This window comes from Oppia nitens, unplaced genomic scaffold (genome assembly GCF_028296485.1).
Source record: "Oppia nitens isolate AA-2021 unplaced genomic scaffold, nextdenovo-longstitch-racon4-pilon3 scaffold4_pilon_pilon_pilon, whole genome shotgun sequence".
NCBI classification, from domain to species: domain Eukaryota; kingdom Metazoa; phylum Arthropoda; class Arachnida; order Sarcoptiformes; family Oppiidae; genus Oppia; species Oppia nitens.
In genome coordinates, this window is record NW_026533232.1 from 7,610,618 (window position 1) to 7,635,957 (window position 25,340).

A 25,340-nucleotide genomic window follows, 5' to 3' on the forward strand; every position below is an offset into this window, starting at 1 on the left:
TTTTAATGTTAATATAAAAAAAATTTAGCCAATATTCAATTGATTAATTAATATTAATTAGTAAATTAATAATTAATTTTTATATCGACCGGTAAAAAATTATGTTAAAAGATATTCAATTTGAATATTTTTAAGTTTTAATTTAATAAAAACAGTTTTAAGCAAAATTTATTTTATTTCATCTAATATCAATGACTGAATTTTTTTTGATAAAAATATATATATATTTCATCTAATATTATAATTACAATGTAACATTTAATTATTATTCACAAATAAATTAAGCATTAATTTTGAATTTTTATGTACATTTAAGTACATTAACTTTCATATCATCACATTTAAAATAGTTTTTACATTCATTAATCTTTTTTATAAATTATATTTTTTAATTGTAATTAATTAATTAAATGTAAGTTAATTATTAATATAAGTTTTCGTATTAAATATAAAATAACTGCCGATTATATGTATGAATATCAAAACATAATGCACTTAACAATAATCTTTTTTTTTGAATAAATACAGTAATATTTTACAATAATTATTATCACTTTTATAGATAAAATTATAAATCATTTCAATCACTCACTCTCTCTCTCTCTCTCTCTGATGGTCTCAAATTTACATGAAAACAAATATACAATATATTAAAGTTGAGGGAAAAATCCATGAGATTAAGGATTAAAATTATTAGAAAATTTATAATTCTTTTCTCTTTCGGTTTTAACAATTAATATGACATAAATAGCATAATTCTAATTAATTTTATCTTATTTACAAAATTAATATATATATATAACATTCTCTACAAATAATTATTAATAATTATTATACAAATATAATTTGTTTGTTTATAATAATAATCTTTTGCTAAATTTTTGATACAATTTCAAAATTTGCAAGTTTTTAATAAGTCTTGTTTAGTCATAAAATTGATTTCACTTTTATCTTTCTGGATATATTGTATGTAATAATAAAATATCACTTTTAATCTAAGGTAACGACAATTGAGTTCAAATTTCTTCCAATATATCCATATTCAGGTAAAACAATATCCAAGACTAGAGCACACACTTAATTGCCAATCAATTGCTCACTAAGTATTGACTCAATAATTATCGGGTTTTTATACACAATTATTTGAATAAAGAGTACCCTCTTTTCAATAGATTTAACATAATATGATAATCGTGGTCTTGTTTGTAGCTCAAGACAATTGTCGTTTAATAAGATATTCAGTCAAATTAGATGATGATTAACGTTGAAAATAAAAACAATGGGATAGTCTGTTGTTTCAATCAATAGATGATTAATCCGTTTGATAAGTTGATAGTAGAGCCGCATCTACTGGTTCCAGACATGAGGGACAAGTAAATGACCTCATGAGCCAATCATCAATGCAGTCCGTATGATATATATGCATACACGGCAAGAATCGGATCGGCTCTGAGATCATGAATTCTCCCATACATATCACACATCTGTGTTTAAGATAATAAAAATTATCAGTCAATCAATAATTGTAATCATTATTTGAATCAATTGGATGACATACTCTCTATTCTTTTTGCTTCCATCATAGATACCGGTTGGCAAGTGCTGTATTAATCCCATTCTTTGTGCAATCTTTATCTGTTCCTCTTCTGTCAATTGAGTGGCCGTTCGGCTAACATTTGGCGACGGATAGTAAACGGGATGCGACGGTAAACTTGTGGCTATTGTCTCCTGTAATACAAACAAACATCAAATTAATTGTCTATAATGTCATCATCAGTGGTCATATATATATCATATATAATAAATTACAAGATAAGTAGGCGGCGGACCCAATGATGAAGTCAACTGTTCAGATGAGGTCGAGTCCCGTGTATTAGATGTGTTTTCCCTCAACAGTGAAATATCGTCGTGAGATGAAACAGATTTAAGACAATTGCCCATCACTTGACTCTTTAAGATTATCACAAATCACAATCAAATGATACGCCAAAAACAGATAAATAGTGACAACTTTATGATTAATTATTGTCAAACAAACTATTGTTTCAATAATTTGATAATAATGTGGACGACATATGTATGTCAATGATAGTCAACAAATCATATCATTTCATTAAATATTCATTTATTTAATTTATTTATTATTAAATGATATAAAAATCAATAATCAATTCATAGATTTGTTATAATATATTATTATGAATATACAGTTAATGCTATTATTGAAAAGTATTTAATTGAATCAATCAATCAATCGATTAATTTAATTAGTTTTGTTGTCATAAAACTTAAAGCTTTTAAATCATAGCAATGAGTGACTCATTCAAGCGATTGTTATGTAAAATGAGAGGTAAAATGTTAACTAAAATCGCAATAAAAATAAAAACATTGAAAAACTTAGAGTCGATTACAATGACTGCTATAATAAACTTAATAATAATATTGATATCAATTGATTGTAATTAATGAGACAATCGATTGATTCATATATATATTAAATATTAAATTGAGACAAATGTTTATACATGGGATCAGTTGGCAAATCAATGGTCATATCATATGAATGTATTATAAGACGACAACAACAATGAATTGATTGTTGTGTCAGTGATTGGATGACTGTTTTGTTTGATAGCTCACTACCAGTGCTCACAACATATGAATGGCTTTTAACAACAATATTACAAACAATAGCATTGAATGCATAGCTATAGTCACTGAGTCTGACATTCACTCTATGCTAATGTTTACACACACTGTATGGCAACCAATGATAGCATAACATTGAATGCAACATATGATTGACTACAGTATACAATACATACATCATATAAATAACTATAAAACTACTAAACATGTATAACATTGATACCAATTTCAGTAAAATTACATTTTTCTTAATATTTACTTATTATTAAATACTAAACTTTATATCACTTAAGCATATGTAACACATGGTCTTCAAGACAAACATTAATGTTAGTATTATATTGACTTTAGTAATCATTTTGAAGACTATTTAATTGTATTGAATTCAATTAAAGTTTCATTTATTATAGCAATTCATGCTATAATACAGTATTCAACTGTAATTTACTGTAAAGTCAATAGACTATTATTAATAGTTATTTATTATTTTGTTAAATCTTATTATTAATGATTATTCAGTCTTTTTATATAAAATATATTTTAGTTGATTATCAAAACAAATTTATTATAAAAAACAATTATTTAAATAATTAACAATTAATTTTTATCAATTCTTCAATAAGATTCTTATATATATATATATATACTCTAAAATATTTACTCTAAATTATAAATTTATTTATAATTCATAATAAAATACTTATTATATATTGTATATTGTTATTAATTAAATATAATCATTTGTAAAATGTATGATTTTATTTGTATATACAGTATAATCACTAATTGATGATATAATAATTTATAAATATATTACAAATTAGTATACAAATTATTGTTACATTACATGCATTTCTATGGATTTATATCCAATTATATTGAGACCATTAAACAGTTTTATTGAGTTTTATTTCATTAAACAATTTATTGCTATTAATGTTTATATCAGATTTCTATAACATTAATATAAATTGTAAGATAAATTATTTAAAAATTATATATTATTATTTCTCAACAATATTGTTATTTATCATTTTTATATTGTATGTATTATTGATAAAAATAATTTGTTATCAATAATACCAAGATTTTGTGAGTTGACATTAATATGTTATATATTTATTTTTTGAATGAATTGTAATCTTGTTTGTCATATTAAAATCTACAACATATCACTTTTGGTCACTTTTTTTGTCTAATTTATCATCTGTAAGGAAAGTCCGACAAATCATAGTTACTGTTATTATATATTATATGTAATACAGTAGAGTATGGTATAAACTTAAATATTATTGTAGATTATAAGCAAATAACTTTGTTAATCACACATTTGAGATAAATTAATTTATTAAACATTGAATTAACAAATTTTATTTAATGCAAAATTTCCTCAAAATTAGCTTAACATAAATTAAAACTAACGAAATTTACTAAATTGCTAATTATTAGCTTTGAATATATTATTATCAATATTATCAACACACTAGTAATTAAAGTTTACATAAGTTGATAATTTTTATTGAGAAATTATATTAAATGATAATACATTAATTGTTTACTTACTGACAGTAATACAACAAAAACAAAGTTATTAAAAAACAGTAAAACATAATTTAATAATATTTTTACATTAATTTGTTGGTTTATATTTGAAATTTTCAACAACAAAAAACATTTCCTAATGACCTCTCTATAGATTATATAATGAGTTCATCATATGATACAATCATTTATTTATTTATGTTATATACTGTAAATTCATTGTCATTTTTCTATACAATTTATAATACTAACACATAAATTGTTAGAAAACTGAAATATATTTCAATTAAAACATTAAATAAAACAAATAAATACATTTTTTAAATAACCATGGTAATTGTTACATATAATAGTGCTAAATTATTGATTAATTGAATTAAACGACTTTAAAAAATTAGTAAAATCATACTTTAATATACAAGTCTAATGTAATGTTAGACAATTTAATAGCACCGGTAGGTTAAAATATTTATTGAAATCTTAAGTACAATTAATTTTGACTATGATTTGCATTTAAAAAAAAACTTAATATTTAATTAAAATATTTAAAGTAAATGAGAGCGCAGTCTATGTTCAATGAATTCAATTGAAATGACTGTTAATATACTGTATGTGTGTTAGTGTCTGACAAAAACACACATCACTTGTATTGCCATTGAATTGCATAGAAATGTATTGAAATTATTATATCATATATTGAATGAATGAATAGTACAGTAAATTGAGAGTCAATATAAACATTGCATTCAATGAATGATTGTGTTTATAAAAGCCAAGCCATCCATCGATTTACTCCCACTTAGCGATCATCGGCTGATCCACTCAATTGTCTTGAGTTGTATCCAATCGCTATCACCAAAACATATTGTTTAGTCTATCGTCTGATCTAAGAAATGGTGAGTCATTGACACCAGTGATGACATAAACCGTCAAATTGTCTGACAGATGACTGAGTCATTTGTCAGACAATTGTTATTTGTTTGACAAACAAGTTGTCTGACAATCACTTGACTTATAATAACATATTAATTGGATTTTTAAATGTTTTTATAAATTATTTTTTGTTTTGTTTTGTTTACAGAGTTTTCTCGGTTTTCGTCAATCGGCTGAAATCGACATCATTTTGGACGGCAATGAATCCCGAAAGATGGCCGAAATCAAGACCGAAGACGGCAAGAAAGAGAAGTACTATCTGTATTACGACGGCGAGACTGTCTCAGGAAAGGTATGCTTGCAATTCATACACGTGTTTGTGACCAACCATTTGATGTCACTTTGATTGTTGTTATCAGTTTGACAATCAATTGCTTGTTATCAATGCTATCGACTTTGTGTACAATATTTAAGATTTGTCGTGTATTTTGTTATCAATTAATTTGTGTTTTATTTATTGTTTTTTTTTTGACAAAACATCAAACTATCCATTAATTTATTTTTCAATTATAATTTAATAACAATTTAATTTATTTGTTGATATCAAAGATTACCGGTATGTGTGATAAAATGATTTGGTTTTGTAATTTCAGGTGAATATAACATTGAAGAAGTTGGGTACCAAACTTGAACATCAAGGTATCAAAGTTGAGTTCGTCGGTGAGATAGAGCTCTATCAGGATAGGGGTAATCATCACGAGTTCACATCACTGGTCAAAGACTTGGCGCGACCGTCGGATTTGATGCAAAACACGAGCTTTTCATTTGAATTCGTGAACGTCGAAAAACCTTATGAATCTTATACTGGATCTAATGTTAGGCTCAGGTATGTGACACTGACTGACTCATTATTTTTATAATGAGATCATATCATTGATATCTTTGATTACATGAAATTAGATATTTCTTACGCGTCACTATAATTCGTCGTTTGTCTGATATTGTCAAAGAGTTGGACCTTATTGTCCACACACTATCACATTATCCTGAAGTTAACTCTCCCATCAAAATGGAAGTAGGAATTGAAGACTGTCTGCACATAGAGTTTGAGTACAATAAATCAAAGTATGTGTCCATTATATTGGAATTGTATTATCATTATTAATGATTGATTTTTTTTATAACTAAGATATCATTTAAAGGATGTAATAGTGGGTAAAATATATTTCCTTTTGGTAAGGATTAAAATAAAACACATGGAGATAGCCATCATTAAGAGAGAGACGACCGGAATCGGACAAAACACATTCAATGAAAACGAAACGATTGCCAAATACGAGATTATGGACGGCGCGCCCGTTCGCGGCGAGTCAATACCGATTCGGCTATTTTTGGCCGGATATGAGTTAACGCCAACAATGAAAGACATAAACAAAAAGTTTTCTGTTCGCTATTATCTGAATCTGGTGCTCGTCGATGAAGAAGAGCGACGGTATTTCAAACAACAAGAGATCGTATTGTGGAGGAAAGGGGAGCGTACGAGACGAGTACCCATTCAACAAATACCGGTCCAATCAACGCAAGAGGACACTAAAGACAATAAACCACAAACAAATAATACGACCAACAGCTGAGCCAATGTTTACTTTTGATTGTTTTTTAAACAAAATGAAAATATTATAGCGTTGTAAAGGCATTGCATTCCCAAACAAAATGTTTTGTTGATATATTTAATATAATTAAGAAAAAGATTTTATCAAACTATTGCTTCTAATTGATTATAAGATTAATCACTTTTTTATATATACAGTATATATATATATTATACAATCAATTAATAAATTTTAGAAATATTTTTTTTTTGTTATATACCCTTTTGTTAGTGAAAAAAATCATTTCAAACAGTCATTTGACTAAATATATAATTATTTATTACTTTATTATTATTTGATGAACACATTAAATATAATATTAGGTTTTATTTGTTTAACAATGTTTTTACAATCAAATTCTTTGTTTAGTTATATTTGAGTTTATCCTCAAAAAAATCAAATTACAACAAATCGCTCTCTGACTATATTTTTTCTATACAAACTTGATATCTAATACAATAAATACATTGAACGATAAAATCATTATTTGTATACATAAAGTGGTTGTTATCCCTAAAAGTTTCAAAAAATACAAATAAAATTCATTTAAAGAATAATTTAAAGAATATATGTATATGTTGTATATTTATATATTTCAAATATATTATTATGTACATCAAAAATAATTTATTTTTCATGGATAAAATATAGTTATATTTGTGTTGATTATTATATTTAATGAGATTTTTAGACGCTTTCAATGGGTTTCTCTCTGGTATAATATTAATATATTTAAATAACATTTGTATGTTTGAGTGAATACTGTATAATAATGTAAATGATATTAAAAGTAAAACATTAATGAATTTCACACATTTTTATGAAACTCATAAAATATATTTCGTCGATTGAGATTAAATACAAGAATAAATATTTAAAACATTTAAAATATTTGTAAATAACAATTGCATTAACCGGTTAGTGGATGTAAGTCTACCTTAACTTTTTCGGCAGTGCTTAACATTCCTACAGTTGGATAAAAGCCTCCTTTTGGTATCGAAACGTCTTTTTGGCCGATTATCACTCCATTGCGTGTGAAAAACACTTCCACTTTACCACCATTTGACTCATCGACAACAGAATCAGCTCTTTGTAAATAATTTTCAAACGGAAGCATAGCTATCGGTGCCATTGGCGGCAATTGACGATATCCCTGAATTCGTGGATTAAATGGAACTAAATCGTTGTGCAACGGAATCATCCATCCCTTCCAATCTTTCTCTTTGTGAAAGAAATCATTGTTTCCGTCCATCTCTTCGAGTGACGAATCATTCTCACCGCCAGAATGTGACGATTCCGACAACTGTTCGTCGAATTGTTCATCAGATGAGCTGTAAATGTTGACTATTTCCGAATCAGCGCTACTATTGCTTCTATTGCTCCACTTTTTCATGGCTTTTGACATTTTATCACTTTCACTGAGACTATAATTTCTTGGAAATTTTATACCACAACCCATTATATCTCCTCTATGACAACGCGGTCCAAATGGATCGCCAGCACCGCTGCCCACAAATATTTTACCATCATCTGCATGATATGCAATTGAACCCTTGTTCCAACCGGGATGACTGTGTCGAGGATAGTCCTAAATTTCAATAACGAAATATACCGGTAATTATCTATTTACCGCAATAATGTCTAATATATGTATTATACTTTTCGCGTTAATCCAATAGCTATATAACAGCTCTCTCCTGGATCAAGGATTTCAATTTCAAAATAATGATATTGAGTGTCGAGTGGACGTCGGGCCTGAGCCAGTCCTACGTCTAAAATACTTTTGCCGCGACCCGCATATTCTAATAACTATTTAATAAACAAATTAATGTAATTATTGTTATAGTATAATACAAATAAATAAATTAGATTAATATTAAACATACGTTTCCATTAAGTCTAATATCATGTAAGCGCATCCAATCATCTTCATAGCTGTCAATACACATAAGAGACTCATCGGATACACTTCTGGACAAAGCGGACGGACTCCACTTTAGGTTCAGATTGAGCTTTACTTCTTCACCCGGAGAACACAACGCTATTGCAGGAAATAAAGGACTGCCTCTCAAAAATAATGGTGTAATCACTGTTGAACTTATCTATATTTATAATAATCAATTAATTTCAATTCTAAATAAACTAAAATAAATAACTAAAATATTACTTCAGATCCATTTAGAGTAAAATAGACTTTCATTTTCATCGACGGAACAATTGAGTCTATCTTTGAATACTCGCTTAAAGTAAAGGCTGTCCGTTCATCCATTGGTTCAAAATGAACGCCACAACCAATTCGGTCACCGATCTCACACTTGTCGGCTACAACTGTCCCTCTTTGATGTCCCAAATATATCCTTTTAATAATTCAATAATAATTATTAATCGAAATAATCATAAAATATATATCAGATGTCAAACCTTCCGTCTCCTGCATGATATCCAACAGAATTGGCGACATAACCAGGCATTTGATCCATCGGATGATTATTGGATACTAAACCCAAAGCAATGTCGGCTAAAGAGCTGCACTCAAGTACTTCAATCTCAAAGTACTCGTTAAAATCGGGTTCAAGTGGTTTGGCGGCGACGTATAGACCGGGAAGTGATTTCTCGTCCAACGCATAGCTCAATATATCGTCGGACTCGCAGTGGATCCGATTGATCTGTGGTTTACTATGTGTCTTATATTGACTTAAATGTCGACCCAATTGGTGACACTCGCGACGGTATATCCGATTCAATTGCCTCTGAATCAGACCATCCATTGCCGACATCGACTCAGATATCTGTTAATATTAAATATTATTAATAGATATGTGTTTTAAATCAATTTGTGGTCAATTCACTAATCAATTACTTTATTGATCCAGTGATGAGTCGGATCACATCAATGGTCAGACAAACAAATGGTAAACAACAGTGAGTTTACTATTGACACCAATATATAACATTAAATGCAATATAATTATAGTTATATTTGTCATCAATTTATTAAAAAATACATAAAAACTATTAATTAATTTAGAAAAATATATTATAATAATAATAATAATCAAAAATAAATAAAATAAATAGTAATTAAAAGCCACAAAACAAGTGAGCAATCAATGGATTCAGTCATTCATATGCTATGAGTCTATGACTACTACTGTATATAAACTATGCCTTAAATGCCAAACGATGTGTTGTTTTGATTGAATGCTTCAATAATATACAGCAATAATAATAAACAACTAATCAATTGTATGGCAAAGCATTGCCAATGCTTTTCAGTGTCAATACAAACACTCAATTGTGTCACTCATTGTGTGATCAGTCGGTGACAACACAATTGCCATTTGACGACACAGTATCACCCAATTGATCACAACAGACATAATCGTCATAAAAGTGGTGATAATTTGATCCGATTTTGGCATTGATTTTATGCTCACTTGAGATGTGATCCATATTTGGCGCCAAAGTTTGTCTTCGATATCAAAACACGCTTTCAAGTTGTGGTGACTTTTTGTGGTAACAATTCATTAATCGTTTGATGTGAAGACCGCATAGACTTTTACATTGATTAAGAGTTGACAAAAAATGGCATCAATTGATCGGTCGTCCATCTTATGTACGGGCAATCAACGAGACGGTCAGTCGGGCACCGGAACCACTCAATTCAATGTAACGCCATATAAGATATGTGTGTCGGCTTTGATCAAAGTATTCATTGACGACAAACAGGACCGATCAACACATACCACTCAACGTGAAGTCGGTATGTTTTGTCTCACGTGCCTTAAGCTCATCCAATCGCTCGACACAACGTATCGACAATTTCTACAACAATTAGCCCAACCGTATATCACGAATAGGGTGCGCAAGAAGTTGACCGATAAGATTAGTGTCATTACTAGCGATCCAAACGAATTATTGGATCTGATCGGTAGTTTAAAGACATTGATATTATCGCAGACCAATGTTATCCAGAAGTCATCAATAGTAGGTCTGTTCATACGTCGCATGTGGTTATACTACGACAAGTTGTCATTCAGTGCCACTTCTCAACTGTTCCACAGTCTCTGCGATTATATCAATGATAAGAATGACTCAAAGATTAGTAATACTGTCAACACATCCATTAATGTTGAGAACAAATCAGAAACTTGTCCTCAAATTCAGTATTTTATTAGCAAACAATTAAATCTAATACAAATCAATGAGAAGAAAGCCTTATCGCCATTTGATCTCTTGGAACAAATTAAGAATAATTGTCAAACAGCTGATGTGAACACTAGTTCTGCAAACAATGATTTAAATGACGTTCATTTTCTAAAATATTTGAATGCACTCCGAGTGGATGAGTTTGCGGCGGCCAAAGAGTCTTTGATGGCTTATTTTGATGGTAACGCCAATCAAATGAATAGATGTTGGTCTGCACTTAACCTGGCTATTCTTCATTCGCATTTTGGTCATCACGAATGGACTATTCAGACGATCAAAGAGTGTATATCAGCGGCACAGGAATCAAATGATGAGAAATGTCTAGAATTTGCTCTAATGTGGGTCTCAAGAGTTTTAATCAAAACTGATTCAGATTGTGATATATCATTGCTTTTGAATCATTTGCAAACTAAAGCCAATGAGTTGGGTCTGCCATACATTTCATCGATATCTCAGTTACAATCGGAACGAATAAAAATTTCATCGAAATCGTTGTTAAACACAAGCGATAACTTTGTCAAACCAACCATTTCTTCGACTTCATCGCCTGGAGTACTGGCAGTTAGACATTCAATGAATGACGTTCTTATGATGTCGTATTCTTCAAGATCTGCTTTACTTAATCTTTACGGAGCGGCCAATTTGGCGGCACTTACTTCGCAAGTGTTGCTACATTTGAATGTTGTTGAACCAGTTGGCGAGTCTAATGTCTATCACGTCAATGAAAGTACATGTATTGGTGTCCGTAATATAGCACTTCATATGTGGCGTAATGTCGGCCAATACGTGATCGCACGGGATATGCTTATGAGATTAAGTTCATTGTTTTCACAATATAAAAGTCGTTTAAATGCCATTTGTTTTCAAGCCTTAGCTGAAATTGAGTTTGAATTGGATCTAAATCAATGCAACTGGAGATCTGCCCTAAAATGTGTTCAATTAATCAATTCGTGCGATAGACTAGAGGCTAACATCCGGTTAGCACATCTGAAAGCAAAACAGGGAGATAAACAAAAGGCTATCAATTTGATTGATGAAACAATTAATTGCGAAGACATTCAAAAGAAAGATGTCAACCCTTTTCTTAAAATAAATGCTATGCTTTTAAAGGGAAAATTGTTGAATGATATGACAATAATCCTCGATTGTATTGATCAGTGTTCTCAGAATAACCTGTTGGGTCTGGAGGTGTCCTCTCTCGTAGAGTTGGCCGCAATTCTTCAACAAAAACAATTGATATCACAATCGCAACATATTATTGACTCAGTTATGATTAGATTGTTAGCAAACGGAACGATAGGCGATATAGCAAAAGCTTATTATATCAGTGCTGGCAATCATTTCCGAAACTATGAGGAGATGTCTGGTCAGACAAATGCTAATCTAATTGATTTAGACAAAGCCTTGAAGTCCAATGAACGGGCCATTCAATTGTGGAAACTTATTGATGATAAACATTCACTCAAAGATTCTTTTACATTGAATACTAAGATTTACCATAAAAAGCATGACTTTTCTCAAAGAAATTATTATGCACTTCAAGTCAGACTTATTGTGACAAATCAGATGAATGATTAATATTTAATTAGCATATCCTTTAGCTATTATTTTATTATGTAATTTATTATAAAATTAATTAAAATATATATTTAAATTTTTTATGTCATGAAATATGAAAAAATAAAATCCTCATTATTTTTTATATTTAACTGAATATATAATTTATTTTAACTTATTTTAAAAATTATATTCAATATTATATATACGATCCTTAAAAACAAGATTTTTACAGACATTTCAAAGTTAATGAAATTTTGGTAATTAATAAATAAAACAATTTGAGGCTAAAGTGTTGGTTTGTTTTTATTTTAAATTGTTTTTTTTGTTTTTGAAATTACTTAAACTACAGTTATCTGGGAATTGTGACATTTTTTTACTAAATTTACATCAATTTTATAGTTTTTATTGTTGTAAAATTAATTAAGGCACGACCTATGAGTTTGTTATTGAATTACTAAAATTAAATATTTTTAATGATGGTGTTGTAAAATATTAATTATTATTAATAGTACAATATTTAATAAATTATTGTTAAGCTTATTCAAAAACATAATTAGAAATTAATGATGAAAAACAAATAATAAAATAACCCTAATATTAATATAAATATTTTGAAAGGTATGACATTAAACTTTTGGTGTTAACTGTGATAGCGGACAATATACAGCATAAGGTATTACTATTTTTTACATTACTGTTGTTTATACTAAATGACACATAAATCTAAATATAGATTATTTGATTGAAGGTTAGAATTAGTTATTTATATAGATATTTATCGATTTTCATACATACATCTAACTCTATATTATTCATGTTTTATACAAATGTATTGTTTAAATAAGAAAAATAGAATATATATATATATATATACTATATATATATATATATATTCTATTTTTCTTATTTAAACAATACATTTGTATAAAACATGAACATAAAAAACAATGAATTCAATGTAATTTACATGAAAATACAATAATCATTTTTGTCATATACCAAGACCTATAATATATAAAACATTGATTTTCTATTTAATGTCCATTTTATTGTCCAATATATATATAGTATATATATATTGGACAATAAAATGGACATTAAATAGAAAATCAATGTTTTATATATTATAGGTCTTGGTATATGACAAAAATGATTATTGTATTTTCATGTAAATTACATTGAATTCATTGTTTTTTATAATAATGATTTATAGATTTATAATACAATCAATTTAATGGTAGTCATAAAATGTACATCAAATGATAGTGCAGTTGTCAATAAAAAATTTTGAGCTAAAACTTAAATATTTATTATAAGAACTGCAAGTATTTCAATGCATTTAACATTGTTTGAAATTAAGTACTGAATTTAATTATTCTGTTTACAGTATATAACATAAACTGCATTTAAATAAAGTTAATTGATTTGAATATTTTGTTTAGGAGTCAACCAAAATTTGTAGCCTTAATATTAAATTTATTATAAATAAATACAAACATACTATGTATCACATATTGTATGTATTTTATTTACCACTTCCTGAATTGCGTTTAATATTCAATTTAAATTTTATTTAAATAATATCATTTATAAAATACAAAATAAAACAAATTTAATGGTTTTTATTTTAAAATGTAATTTAAAGCAAAAATAACTGCAATCTTATTTTAATTATAAATAGCATTTCTTGAAAGTCAAGTGTAAATTATTCATTTAACTGATAAAGTAAATAAAAATTTTAAAATATTTATTTTGTCAAACTTTTATTTATTAATGAAATTATTATATTCTAGTTTAGATTAAAAAATTATATATTTTTCTGTTTTAATAATAATTTTTGGATATTTGCTGAACTTAACATTAATAGTAAAAGAAAACTATTTGATTAAATCTATAATTTATTATAAAACATTTATTTTATTACTTGCTTTATTAAACAAAATTAAGTAATATATTATTTAAATGTTTATATAATTTTATTTTATAGTGAATGAGATTTAAGACATAATTATAATTTTTTTAATAAAAATAATTTGCTAAAGTATAACAAATTATTGTTAATGTTTTGCAATAATTGTGATAAATTAATAACTCAAACTAAATGGACAAACCATTTGAAATTATTGCTGAGTATCATCGGTTTGATTATTACATTCCCATTAAAATCATTGTATGAAATAAATTATAGATGATATGAACACTTAATAATATTTCTTAGGCGATCCATACATATGCCCTAAAAGTTATTCATTTATATAATAGTAAAATGTAATTATTTTTTAATAAGATTTAGTAATATATAATAAATGTATGGATAAGACGGGTATTACCTGTTTGCTCTTTTATTAGTATCGGTTGCTTACTCTTGAATATACTATTCAATTATTTGTTGCAAACAAAAAATTCATAATTTATTAGTTATATTAGATATATTAGATATATTAATAATACAGTTTATTATAGATATTGACTTACGGTAGAGGCAATGGCAGTGGTACTGGAAGTGGTATTAAAAACTTTTTTCCTCCACTCAAGAGGTATAGTTTGATAAGTTTTTTGGTCAACTCTTTCGCAATTTTCATCTTTTTGTGATGCGTTAGAAAGGCTTCACAATTATTTTGTGGTTTAATAAGCAAAAAGTAAATCACTAAAGTTGTCAAACAAATTAATGTTTTAGTTTTCATTTTTGTCAAATTTTTAAAAAACTTATTTTTTTATCATTTTATTTAAAACAATGTCTTTTAAGCAATATTTTGACAAATTAATCATTTAAATGAAAATGAGTTTAAACACACGTCTTATATAATTTACTTAAAGCGTCTAAATTAATGTAAATTATAGCTTAGTTTGTCAACTAATAACTGTTAGCAAATAATTGATGCATAAAATCTAAATTATATTTTCATATTAATAGCAGTGATTACTGTCGATCTCTGAGAAAATATTTAATTTTAGATTTAAAAGTAATTTGCAATTAGTTAAGAAAAAATATATGTTTATAATTTTAAACAATAATTATTTTGTTGAATTACTAATTACGATATAAGCATTAAGTTTAATGTATCAATTTTTCATATAAATTTTTGAGGAAACAGGTATTAATATATAAAGTTTTTGTTGAATTGGTTTTAGTTTAAATTATAGGTATTTACTATAATATAAAAATTATTACAAATATAGTAATAATTATCAATAAGATATGATTTCTATTTTTATATAATTTATTTTTATAATTTTGTAAGTAATTTACCTAAGTTGTATAATTAATTTTAGTAGATATTAGAATTAAAACTATAAATAACAACTTAAATGTTTTAATAAAATAAATATTTTAATTACTATTATCAAATAACATTTTTATTATTAAAAAATGTTTCTATAAGATATAAAAGAAAAAAACAATCGATAATTTATATAATATTTTAACGACTTTATGAGTGATTTAAATTTTTTTTAAGATTATATATTGAATGTTAATCTCAAAAGAGGTGGAGAAGTCAAACATGTTTTGAAATTTTTAAACTTTTTTATATCAAACTATTATATATTCCGGTCATTAACATAGTGCCAGTGTTTAACAACAAAGTTTTTATTTTATTTTTAAATTTTTCCCAATTGTTATCAAAGTTACAATTACTTAATGACAAATGCTTTATTGTAAATTATTACATTTGAAAGAAATATAAAAAAATTTATTTAAAATCTAAGTAATATATAAACAATAATAGTATGATATAATACTAATATTTTTTCTTAAATATTATATTATTGATATTTTTTTGTCAATAAATATTTGCTATTCATAATAAAATGTATGATATTATTATAAATATTTTGCAAATATGATGTATTTTAAAAAGTGGAAACTAAATATCAATATATAATTTTGAAATAAATGAATTAATTAATATTTATATAATAACTAACCGATAATTGTATTATACATAATACAAATTACATATTAAAAATGTCATTTTAATTATTTGTTAATTAATTAATCAAAAAATAAAATTAAAACTAAGTATAATAGTTATTAAAATAAGATGAAATATACTTTATGTTTTATCATATTAACATAAAAATTTTAACTTAATACCAAACAATATGCAACATTGAATTTTACATAATATTTAATACAGATTATTGTATGTTTAAATAGATATTGTATTTAAAATATTATTTTAAAATATACTGGTAAATAATGTTTAATTTTTTTTATTATTAATATAGATATAATCTTTATTGAATTATAAAATAAATATAACAATTGTTTAAAAGTATAAAATAAAGCAATTTATATAATTTAAACGTACTATTGATGTGAAACTAACTGTTTATGTGTGGGATTTGCTGAGTATTACAGACTCTCATCAGATCTAATCATAAGATAATATGTAAATACAGATTAACTTAGTTTACATTATTTACAATATTATTTATAAACACTTTAATTTGTATAAAAGTTTATGAACTCAACATTTTTAAACTAAAATAATCTTCAAATCTCTCTCTCTCTCTCTCTCTCTCTCTCTCTCTCTCTCTCTCTTTCTCTGTATTGTCAATCATTGATGAATATGCCGTAAATAACTATATGATTGTAATTATAGCATTCAATTGTATCGTAAGTTTAAATAATAGATTTTCATGAATGATAACTACATTTGAGTTCAATACTGACAAAACATAATAAATGTTTACAAATATTCTTAACAATACATAATTAAATATACTCTGATTATATCAATAATAAGATAATAATAATAATTTGGAAATTTTAAAAGCAATCCTTAATATATATTTTTATAAAAATTATTTAATTAATAAATAAATATTGCATTTAAATAGCAATATAGTTAATTACTTATTATTAAAATACTTTTTGATTTATCTAAATAATATATAAATATATATATATATATAATTCAATACTTATTGAAAGCAATTTTTATTGTTTGACAAAATAATTCAAATAATTTTTTATAATAATAATAATAATAAATTTAATTGATTTATTATTGTCTATGAAGTTTTTCCAGAAATTAAATATTTTAATATAAACATAAAAGTTAAATATTTATTGAAAATTAAAAAACTAATAAAAAATAACATGATATATGTTTTTTTTATTATAAAATTGATTAAAAATCAATTGAAATTCAAATCAAATTTAGCGCACAAACTATAGGCACAAATGTGACGAAACTGCTATCACATGACTATTGACTGACCAATCGGATGGCGTGTTGTCTATAAGTGGGAGTTGTGTTGAATGTTTGGTTTGTTGTGTGCATTGAGTGTCAGTCAACGTACGGCTCATTCAACGCATTGACAAACAAACGGAAAAATAGGACACAAACTGATTGATTGAACGCTTAGTTTTCAAATAAACCAATGATTTAAACGACTGATGTGTTTGTGTTTGATATCACTGTTTATGTCAAACACTAATCCATTATATAATACATGAGTCATATGTCTAGCAATTGGTCTGAAATAGTAAACAAGTGTTTTGTCAGATATTAAACCATTAAGTGATCGATAAGATTATCGTCTCATTTGGATCACTCAACAGATGGCCGAAGAACAAGAACAAGACTTCTCTAAGTTGTCGATTGAAGAGAGATGTAATCATAAGGTGGGAACCATTTCTTGATCGTAAACAAGACATAGAAATATCATATGTTTTAATCTTTTTTATTGTGTGTTTGTCTCTCCAGAACTGGAAGGCAAGAGTAAGTGGTTACGAGTCGTTAGCCCAACAGTTCCAGGTATGCGATGACGACAAAGAGTTTGTCAAATATGCTCCGTTGATGAAGAAGTTTGTGGTCGACACCAATGCCGCCGCACAGGAAAAAGGTTGACAATCAATACATTAGTTTTTCATTTGACTATTGATTTGATTTTGATTTTGATTTTGATTTTAATTTTGATTTTGATTTTGATTTTGATTTTGATTTTGATTTTGATTTTGATTTTGATTTTGATTTTGATTAATACGATTTCTCTCTTTATTTGATAGGTTTAGCCTCTGTGTTGGCATTTGTCGAAAATTATTCAAATGCCGGCAAATATGTCGAAGGAGTCATCGGCGGTATTATCACCAAATGTCTTATATCTCCTAAAGTTAAGACGAGAGAATTGGCCGCAGAAATTGTTTTGATGTTTGTTGAGATCGAAAAACAAGAGTTAGTCATTGAAGAACTTATCAAAGGTTTGGATAATAAGACACCAAAGATAGTGGCGGCCAGTGTTTCGCTTATAAGACAGTGTCTTAATAATTATGGGGTCAAAGTTATTAACATTAAGGCAATTGTTAAGGTTTGTTAGATATTTATTTTTATTCAATCAATGATTAAATTAAAATTAATTAAAAATTTTAGATAATTCCACGACTTTTCGATGACAGAGACAAAAATATTCGCGACGAAGGAAAACAATTAGCCGTTGAATTGTTCCGATGGATTAAGGATGCGCTTAAACCACAGCTTCAGAATTTAAAGGCGGTTCAGTTACAAGAATTGGAGACAGAGTTTGATAAAGTGAAAGATGAAAGACCTCGACAAACAAGACTATTACGATCACAACAAGCAAAAGTTGAACAAGAAGTAGCCATCGATCAAATTGATGGCAATTCTGTTTCAGCAATTGCTGCGCCACAAGAGGAGATTATCGATCCGTATGATCTCTTAGAACCGGTTGACATATTAGCAAAGATTCCGAACGACTTTTATGAGATGTGTGAGTCTAAGAAATGGCAGGAAAGAAAGGAATCGCTTGAGAAAGTACAGGAACTTATTGAGAAAAATCCCCGATTAGTATCTGGAGATTATTCAGATTTAGTCCGACTGCTCAAGAGAATGGTCGGTAAAGACACAAATATAATTGTCGTTACGATAGCCACTAAATGTTTGGGCGGTTTGGCCACTGCTCTCAGGAAATCATTTCACTCGTACGCCAATTCATGTATTCAAGTGATAATTGAAAAATTCAAAGAAAAAAAGCAAACAGTAGTACTATCTTTGCGTGAAGCCATTGATGCCATCATTGTTGCGGTAATTTTGTTTTAACGTAATTGTTTTGTGGTTTTTTATATACATTTGATTTATTTTATAGACAACTATTGAGGCAATTATTGAAGATATAACTAATGCGTTGGTCAACAAAAATCCTCAGATTAAGAGTGAAACCTCATTATTCTTAGTCCGAACTTTTGCTAAAACGCATCCAAATGTGTTGAACAAGAAATTACTGAAAACACTCACCACTTCTCTTATAACGGTATGTATTGACAAAGTTGTTATTATTAACGCTATTATTATTTTTATGTTAAACATTGTTAACAATTTGTTAATTATTTGCCACTCATTATCACTATTATTATTGATTAATATTTTAGACTTTAAGTGATATGGACGCAACTGTTCGCGACTCTGCTGCCGAAGCACTGGGAACTGCTATGAAAGTAGTGGGAGAAAAGACAATGACCCCATTTCTTCAAGGAGTCGAAGCAATCAAAATGACAAAAATTAAAGAATTTCATGATAAGGCCGAGGTTAAGATTACAGCAGCATCTGTGCCCACCGCACCACCACCTACTAAGCCTCCAGCCGTTAAACGACCGCCGAAAGCAAATATAGCTAAAGCGCCGTCACAGGAGTCGTTAGGAAGTAATGCTAGTGAAGACATAGCTGTTAATGCGAAAACTATATCTAAAAAGCCAATGACAAAACCCACGGCTAAGGTTGTGCCCAAACCAACATTAGGAAGACCTCAAACCAACGGTTCGTCTTCTAATTTGACACAAAATAGTGATGAAACTTCATCTCAAAGCAACAGTTCAACCACTACTAGACGTAAGTTTTTAAGTAAAAATAAGACATCAAAACCGCCTACAGTTGCGACCAAAACAAGCAAAAAGACAGACGATTTGGATACTAACACACCTTTACTGCCATTAAATAAAATGAAAGACCAACGATTGGCCGATGAAAAGGCGCTAAAAGTTCTTAAATGGAATTTTACGGCTCCTCGTGAAGAGTTTTATACACAACTTAAGGAGCAAATGATTAACGCCGAGTGGCAGACAAACCTAATTAACTATTCATTTCATTATGATTTTAAATTTCATATAAAAGCCATTGATCTGATGCGTGAGTTTCTAATCGCTGGTAACTTTGAGGCCACTCTCGCTAATTGTGATCTTATTCTAAAATGGATTGCAATAAGATTTTTTGACACAAATCCATCTGTAATATTGAAAGCATTGGAATACGTATATCTGATATTTGAATCGTTTCACGCAAACAGTGAGGGACTTACCGATTCCGATGCCAACTCTTTTCTGCCATATCTGGTCCTAAAGTCCGGTGATCCTAAAGACGCCGTTCGCAATAAAGTGCGCGAAATATTTAAGAAATTAAGCGAAATCTATTCGCCATCCAAACTGTTCACACATTTGATGACAGGTTTACAGTCGAAAAATGCAAGACAAAGGATGACCTGTTTGGAAGATTTGGCTAATCTTATTGAATCATTTGGACTCAGTGTCTGTCAAACTACTATATCTATTACAATGAAAGAGATCGCAAAATTTATTGCCGATAGAGATAATGGTGTCCGAAATGCGGCACTGAATTGTGTGGTTCAGGTTTACTTCATTGAAGGAGAAAAGGTATACAAACACGTCGGACAACTAACTGATAAAGACTCAAGTCTTTTGGAGGAACGCATTAAAAGAGCTTCAAAGACACGCTTACCATTAGTACCTCCAGCGACAGCACCGCCTGCAGTAAATACTGTGACCAAAATGACGAGTGCGCCCAATATAATGCCTGAAAGACAACCTGAAGTACGAACTCCCAGTCCTCCGCATTACAATACCGCTACGATTACCAAACATTTTAGTTCAGCAAAATCAGCGTCACGACAAAGACCTAAATCAATGGGTGTTTTATCTATAGGACCGCTATCTCTAGATTTGGAAGAGATAGAACAAACAGTTGGAAATAATTTGAAAAAGAAGACACCACCGAGGAATATTGGACTCACTTATAGGGCTAAAGATATGTATAATGAAGAGAATTTAGAAGAAATGCTTAATCTGCCTGACATTCAGATCAGGAAAAGTATGTCATCAATGAATAAATTGATAAACTCTTCGCCTAAAGCAGAAGTAGCACTTAATCTAGTGATGGCTCAACTTTCATCACAAGAAATTAGTTCTGCAATGGAAGCACTCTCGCAATTATCACAATTACTATCCAATGATGCGAAAGCAGAGCCAGTCCTCAGCACTAAAGTGGATCAACTGATTATAATGTGTTATATGCAATACAGACTGTTTCTAACCAAACATTTGGCCGATCAGTCAATTGAAAAAACACAAGCAGTTGAGCTCTTTAAAGGAGTGACTGATATTTTGTTAACGTTGTTCTCAAAGTCATATTTAGGACCCAAAGCCAGTCGCGATGTCTTAAGAGAACTAATGTCTCATTTAATTCAACTTCTTGTTGACCCAAAGCTCAATGAGTTGAATGAAAACAAAGAGATAGTCAGAAGCGTTAATATATTGGTGTCAAATGTTATAAGCGGTTCGGACTCAACAAGTATTATGACTGCTTTAATCAAAATACTATACGATTGTGTGGGAAATTCAATCAATGCTTCGGCAAAATTCATTGATATGATTATGAAGTGCTTATGGAAAATGTGTCGCAATCTCGACAAATACATTAATACACTCGATATCGACAAAGTGTTGCTTGAAGTCCATCTCTTCCTTAAGTCATTTCCAAGTAATTTAATTTTGATTTATTTATTAACATTTATATAATAATTATTTGTTTATGTATTGATTAGGTATTTGGTGGAAGGATAACAATAAGATGGACACTCCGTTGCGTACCATTAAGACATTGACTTATCTTATTGTTGACCAAAAGGGTGAAATGATTTTCTCTCATTTGGCACTTATTCAAGATAAAGATGCGTCAGAGTTATGCCATTATCTCCAGAAAGCACTGAAACAAAGAGATAAATTGTCAACAAAGACACCCACCAAAACTGATCACCACTTGTCACCAAAAGACCAGAAACTTTCAAAATCGGCACAAAATCACTTAATGACAATATTAAGCAAAATAGGAACCGATGAAAACCAGAGCGGCATTACTGAACTCTACGAATTTACTCAAACTAATCCTCAAATATCATTAGAGCCTTATCTTCAAAAGTCGTCCGATTTTTTCAAGAAATTCATTTCAGACGAATTAAATAAAATTCGATCAGAAAAACAAGCCGGAGATATAAAGATCGAATCCAATGGCAAACATTCAGACATTATTATCAATGGTGAAGAAAGACCTAAACGAACTGCCTTTTCACGAGTGCCTCCACCGACCAATCAGAAAGAAGCCTTAGATTGGCTACGAAAGGCAACCACTGCTATCACCAGTGATCCTAAAAAGTTTAAAGAGGAAGACATATTGACTCAAATGAATTCCAATGATGCCATTAATAGTATAGAAGCGGCAGAATTGGCAATTCAAAGAGCACAGGAAAGGCTCGAAAGTTTTAAGAAAGTTTACGGACAGAAGAGATAATGATTGCCATCGACAGAGTTATAACAAACCATTATTTTCCCAATCGATTCAAATTCATAGCGATCTCTCGTTTCCAATATTATAGTGTATAAAATCATTTGTCATTTTTTTCACTTTTATTTCTCTCTTAATTTGCATTAATATTAATTATTTTATAATATTGTTTAGGTTTTTACACATTTCTTGTTTTTTATATATTTTTTGTTCCTGTATTTAATACTTTTAATTACTTTTTAAAATGATATTAGAATTATTTATTTATAATAATTATTATAAATGTTACGGTTTATATAAATAATTATTTTATTATTAAACATAAAATGAGAACTCATTATATTATTGTCCAATAAATTTGTTGACAAAACCAATGCCATTGCATTCAATCAAATATCTAATATTTTCAACGACTGATTTGACTTCAAATTTGGCCTAAAATTTGTAATAATTTTTATCATCAAAAGTAAAATAATTGTTTAAAGTCTTACTCCAGTAATTTGTTGAGCAAAATGTATGGCTGTTTGTGTGTGTGTTGTTAACGGACCACAAATTATCGATGACTTGCCGTTCGCGAGAGCCATGAATATAATCAACTAAAATATATTACAAATATATCGATAATCTATAAGAATTCATTGGTGTCAGACCTGATCCTGAAGATAACGGTCTACAGTTGCGCCGTAATTCATATCTTCAATAAGTTCTTTAGCAGCGCTTTGGCCGACAGCCTCTGCCGACACTGATTGTCGACCCAATGCTGATCCTCCCATTCGTAGGCCAGTTGACGACTCGGCCACTAAACTGAATATAGATTTTTATTGTAATGTAATTTTATTACTAACTTAAAAAACTAACACAATTCCTGATCCGTTGCCAAAAGCCTCGTCGCGGTTGTGGTGAACACTCCTGATATCAATGGAAACGCCGGGAAATGCTTCTCTCAGTAGATTTGAAGCCGATTTTGCCATAGAGTGAGCCATCTTTGCATCGAAAATGGATTACAAAATGAGTCGAAAACTTAATACAAATTCATTTTTAAACAATGTGTACATTAATGGGCAGAACTCCGGACACAAAAGAGTGTCCACTAATTCGCGTCAATTGTCCGAATTCGGTCAGTTGTGCGCTTAGGATCTGATGAATAGAATCGACACCAAAGACAACTTCTCCGCCGCCTTTCGGAAAAAATCCCCGTCGAATAAGATCGCAATCAAATGAAAGACCAAATTTGGACAAAACGGGTCGTAAAACCTAATAATTTGGTCAAACAATCAAATGAAATATCATTGCAATTAACCAAACAATCGGTGCTTACATTTAAAGTGTAGTCAATTTGTGGCGCCATTTCGGCATTTGTTCCGCCTTTAAGTCGAAGATATGACTTATCACTACAGTATAAAAGGCAAGGAAATGATATCTGAAACAAAAGAGTGACACTTCTGTAAAGACAAATCAATGGTAATGTAAGTTAAAATCAATTAACAAATCAATGTATCGGTAATACCCGGCTGTCTTCGTATCGCCAAAATATGTGCCCGAAGTTAGAGTATTTGGTTGAAACGTTACTTCAGTTGAGGCCATTTGATCGCCCTTTAACTGTCCGCAAGTAATATCCCGAATCAGTTGTAAACCAATCAGATGTTGAGCTTTGAGACCGGGTTTCGTTCGTCCGGAGCGGACGTTACAAATGTGGACGGCTTTTGACATTAATGAACTCAAACTCATTGCCATCCGTACCACTTGTCCGCCGCCCTCCAGAAGACTTCCATCTATTTCAAGCATGTCTTCAGTTTATCGATGACTGTAATTGACATCAAAAGTGTTGTTAAAGAGATCGCCAAATGATTGCAGTCTTTAAGCGAAAACTTTTGCGAAACCAATAAAAAACATAAATTCTGTGTTTGTTTTGAAGCCAAGAGAGGACAACACTATTGACATTCAAAATGTATTGATTTGTTTGAATCTCAAGAATATTCTCCACTTATTTCTAGAAAATTATTCACAAATATATGTTTGTTATTGCATTTACATTGAAAGCTATACTATTGTTATGTCAATACAATACTTGATTTACATACAGAATATTCTATAATTCAAATTATAAATAAAATATTTATTTTTTTTAATATACAATAATTTTATTTTCATAATTATATTCCTATATAATTAGTTTTTGTTGTTATCGTGTTTTTCTATGAATAATACTCTATTTAATATAAAAAGTATATAACAATATTGATATAACCCATATATTACA

At 28.7% G+C, this 25,340-nt stretch overlaps 6 protein-coding genes across 6 annotated transcripts; 3 read left to right on the forward strand and 3 right to left on the reverse strand.

The window, feature by feature from the left end:
* Window positions 1–821: 821 nt before the first annotated feature.
* On the reverse strand, window positions 822–2,107 carry LOC128959679 (RING finger protein 11-like). Its single transcript, XM_054305680.1, has 3 exons — window positions 1,810–2,107; window positions 1,559–1,728; window positions 822–1,484 (listed from the first exon to the last, which is right to left on the reverse strand). Exons 1-3 carry the CDS (start codon window positions 1,939–1,941, stop codon window positions 1,313–1,315), a joined length of 474 nt encoding a protein of 157 aa, XP_054161655.1. The 5' UTR covers window positions 1,942–2,107; the 3' UTR covers window positions 822–1,312.
* A 2,748-nt stretch (window positions 2,108–4,855) lies between these two features.
* Window positions 4,856–6,769, forward strand: LOC128960612 (vacuolar protein sorting-associated protein 26B-like). The gene is made up of 5 exons (XM_054306731.1): window positions 4,856–5,087; window positions 5,273–5,416; window positions 5,718–5,950; window positions 6,025–6,189; window positions 6,254–6,769. The coding sequence occupies exons 1-5, from the start codon at window positions 5,085–5,087 to the stop codon at window positions 6,696–6,698; spliced, it is 990 nt and encodes a 329-aa protein (XP_054162706.1). The 5' UTR covers window positions 4,856–5,084; the 3' UTR covers window positions 6,699–6,769.
* A 271-nt stretch (window positions 6,770–7,040) lies between these two features.
* LOC128959551 (SPRY domain-containing protein 3-like) lies at window positions 7,041–9,671 on the reverse strand. The gene is made up of 6 exons (XM_054305531.1): window positions 9,577–9,671; window positions 9,138–9,505; window positions 8,884–9,073; window positions 8,603–8,818; window positions 8,376–8,525; window positions 7,041–8,304 (listed from the first exon to the last, which is right to left on the reverse strand). The coding sequence occupies exons 2-6, from the start codon at window positions 9,491–9,493 to the stop codon at window positions 7,627–7,629; spliced, it is 1,590 nt and encodes a 529-aa protein (XP_054161506.1). The 5' UTR covers window positions 9,494–9,505; window positions 9,577–9,671; the 3' UTR covers window positions 7,041–7,626.
* Window positions 9,672–9,754: 83 nt separating this feature from the next.
* Window positions 9,755–12,503, forward strand: LOC128960376 (anaphase-promoting complex subunit 5-like). Its single transcript, XM_054306447.1, has one exon. The coding sequence runs from the start codon at window positions 10,302–10,304 to the stop codon at window positions 12,501–12,503; it is 2,202 nt and encodes a 733-aa protein (XP_054162422.1). The 5' UTR covers window positions 9,755–10,301.
* Window positions 12,504–17,736: 5,233 nt separating this feature from the next.
* Window positions 17,737–23,253, forward strand: LOC128959534 (protein mini spindles-like). Its single transcript, XM_054305510.1, has 7 exons — window positions 17,737–18,120; window positions 18,203–18,341; window positions 18,505–18,803; window positions 18,866–19,537; window positions 19,599–19,763; window positions 19,882–22,279; window positions 22,344–23,253. Exons 1-7 carry the CDS (start codon window positions 18,058–18,060, stop codon window positions 23,084–23,086), a joined length of 4,479 nt encoding a protein of 1,492 aa, XP_054161485.1. The 5' UTR covers window positions 17,737–18,057; the 3' UTR covers window positions 23,087–23,253.
* A 117-nt stretch (window positions 23,254–23,370) lies between these two features.
* On the reverse strand, window positions 23,371–25,001 carry LOC128959720 (RNA 3'-terminal phosphate cyclase-like). Its single transcript, XM_054305725.1, has 7 exons — window positions 24,588–25,001; window positions 24,399–24,522; window positions 24,134–24,334; window positions 23,939–24,063; window positions 23,731–23,884; window positions 23,572–23,676; window positions 23,371–23,515 (listed from the first exon to the last, which is right to left on the reverse strand). Exons 1-7 carry the CDS (start codon window positions 24,863–24,865, stop codon window positions 23,423–23,425), a joined length of 1,080 nt encoding a protein of 359 aa, XP_054161700.1. The 5' UTR covers window positions 24,866–25,001; the 3' UTR covers window positions 23,371–23,422.
* Between the last annotated feature and the right edge of the window lie 339 nt (window positions 25,002–25,340).

Coding starts and splice junctions, on each gene's coding strand:
- LOC128959720 (XM_054305725.1), bottom strand. CDS start 24,865: ATGCTTGAAATAGATGGAAGTCTTCTGGAGGGCGGCGGACAAGTGGTA. Junction 23,677..23,730: donor ACCGTTATCTTCAGGATCAG/GTCTGACACCAA, acceptor AATATATTTTAG/TTGATTATATTCATGGCTCT. Junction 23,516..23,571: donor TTGCTCAACAAATTACTGGA/GTAAGACTTTAA, acceptor TACAAATTTTAG/GCCAAATTTGAAGTCAAATC.
- LOC128959551 (XM_054305531.1), bottom strand. CDS start 9,493: ATGTCGGCAATGGATGGTCTGATTCAGAGGCAATTGAATCGGATATAC. Junction 9,074..9,137: donor TATCATGCAGGAGACGGAAG/GTTTGACATCTG, acceptor AATTATTAAAAG/GATATATTTGGGACATCAAA. Junction 8,819..8,883: donor TTACTCTAAATGGATCTGAA/GTAATATTTTAG, acceptor TTATAAATATAG/ATAAGTTCAACAGTGATTAC.
- LOC128959534 (XM_054305510.1), top strand. CDS start 18,058: ATGGCCGAAGAACAAGAACAAGACTTCTCTAAGTTGTCGATTGAAGAG. Junction 18,121..18,202: donor AAGAGAGATGTAATCATAAG/GTGGGAACCATT, acceptor TTGTCTCTCCAG/AACTGGAAGGCAAGAGTAAG. Junction 22,280..22,343: donor CTTCCTTAAGTCATTTCCAA/GTAATTTAATTT, acceptor TGTATTGATTAG/GTATTTGGTGGAAGGATAAC.
- LOC128960612 (XM_054306731.1), top strand. Junction 5,951..6,024: donor GGATCTAATGTTAGGCTCAG/GTATGTGACACT, acceptor ACATGAAATTAG/ATATTTCTTACGCGTCACTA. Junction 6,190..6,253: donor TTTGAGTACAATAAATCAAA/GTATGTGTCCAT, acceptor TTTATAACTAAG/ATATCATTTAAAGGATGTAA.
- LOC128959679 (XM_054305680.1), bottom strand. CDS start 1,941: ATGGGCAATTGTCTTAAATCTGTTTCATCTCACGACGATATTTCACTG. Junction 1,729..1,809: donor GTCCGCCGCCTACTTATCTT/GTAATTTATTAT, acceptor TTTGTATTACAG/GAGACAATAGCCACAAGTTT. Junction 1,485..1,558: donor GGAAGCAAAAAGAATAGAGA/GTATGTCATCCA, acceptor TCTTAAACACAG/ATGTGTGATATGTATGGGAG.
- LOC128960376 (XM_054306447.1), top strand. CDS start 10,302: ATGGCATCAATTGATCGGTCGTCCATCTTATGTACGGGCAATCAACGA.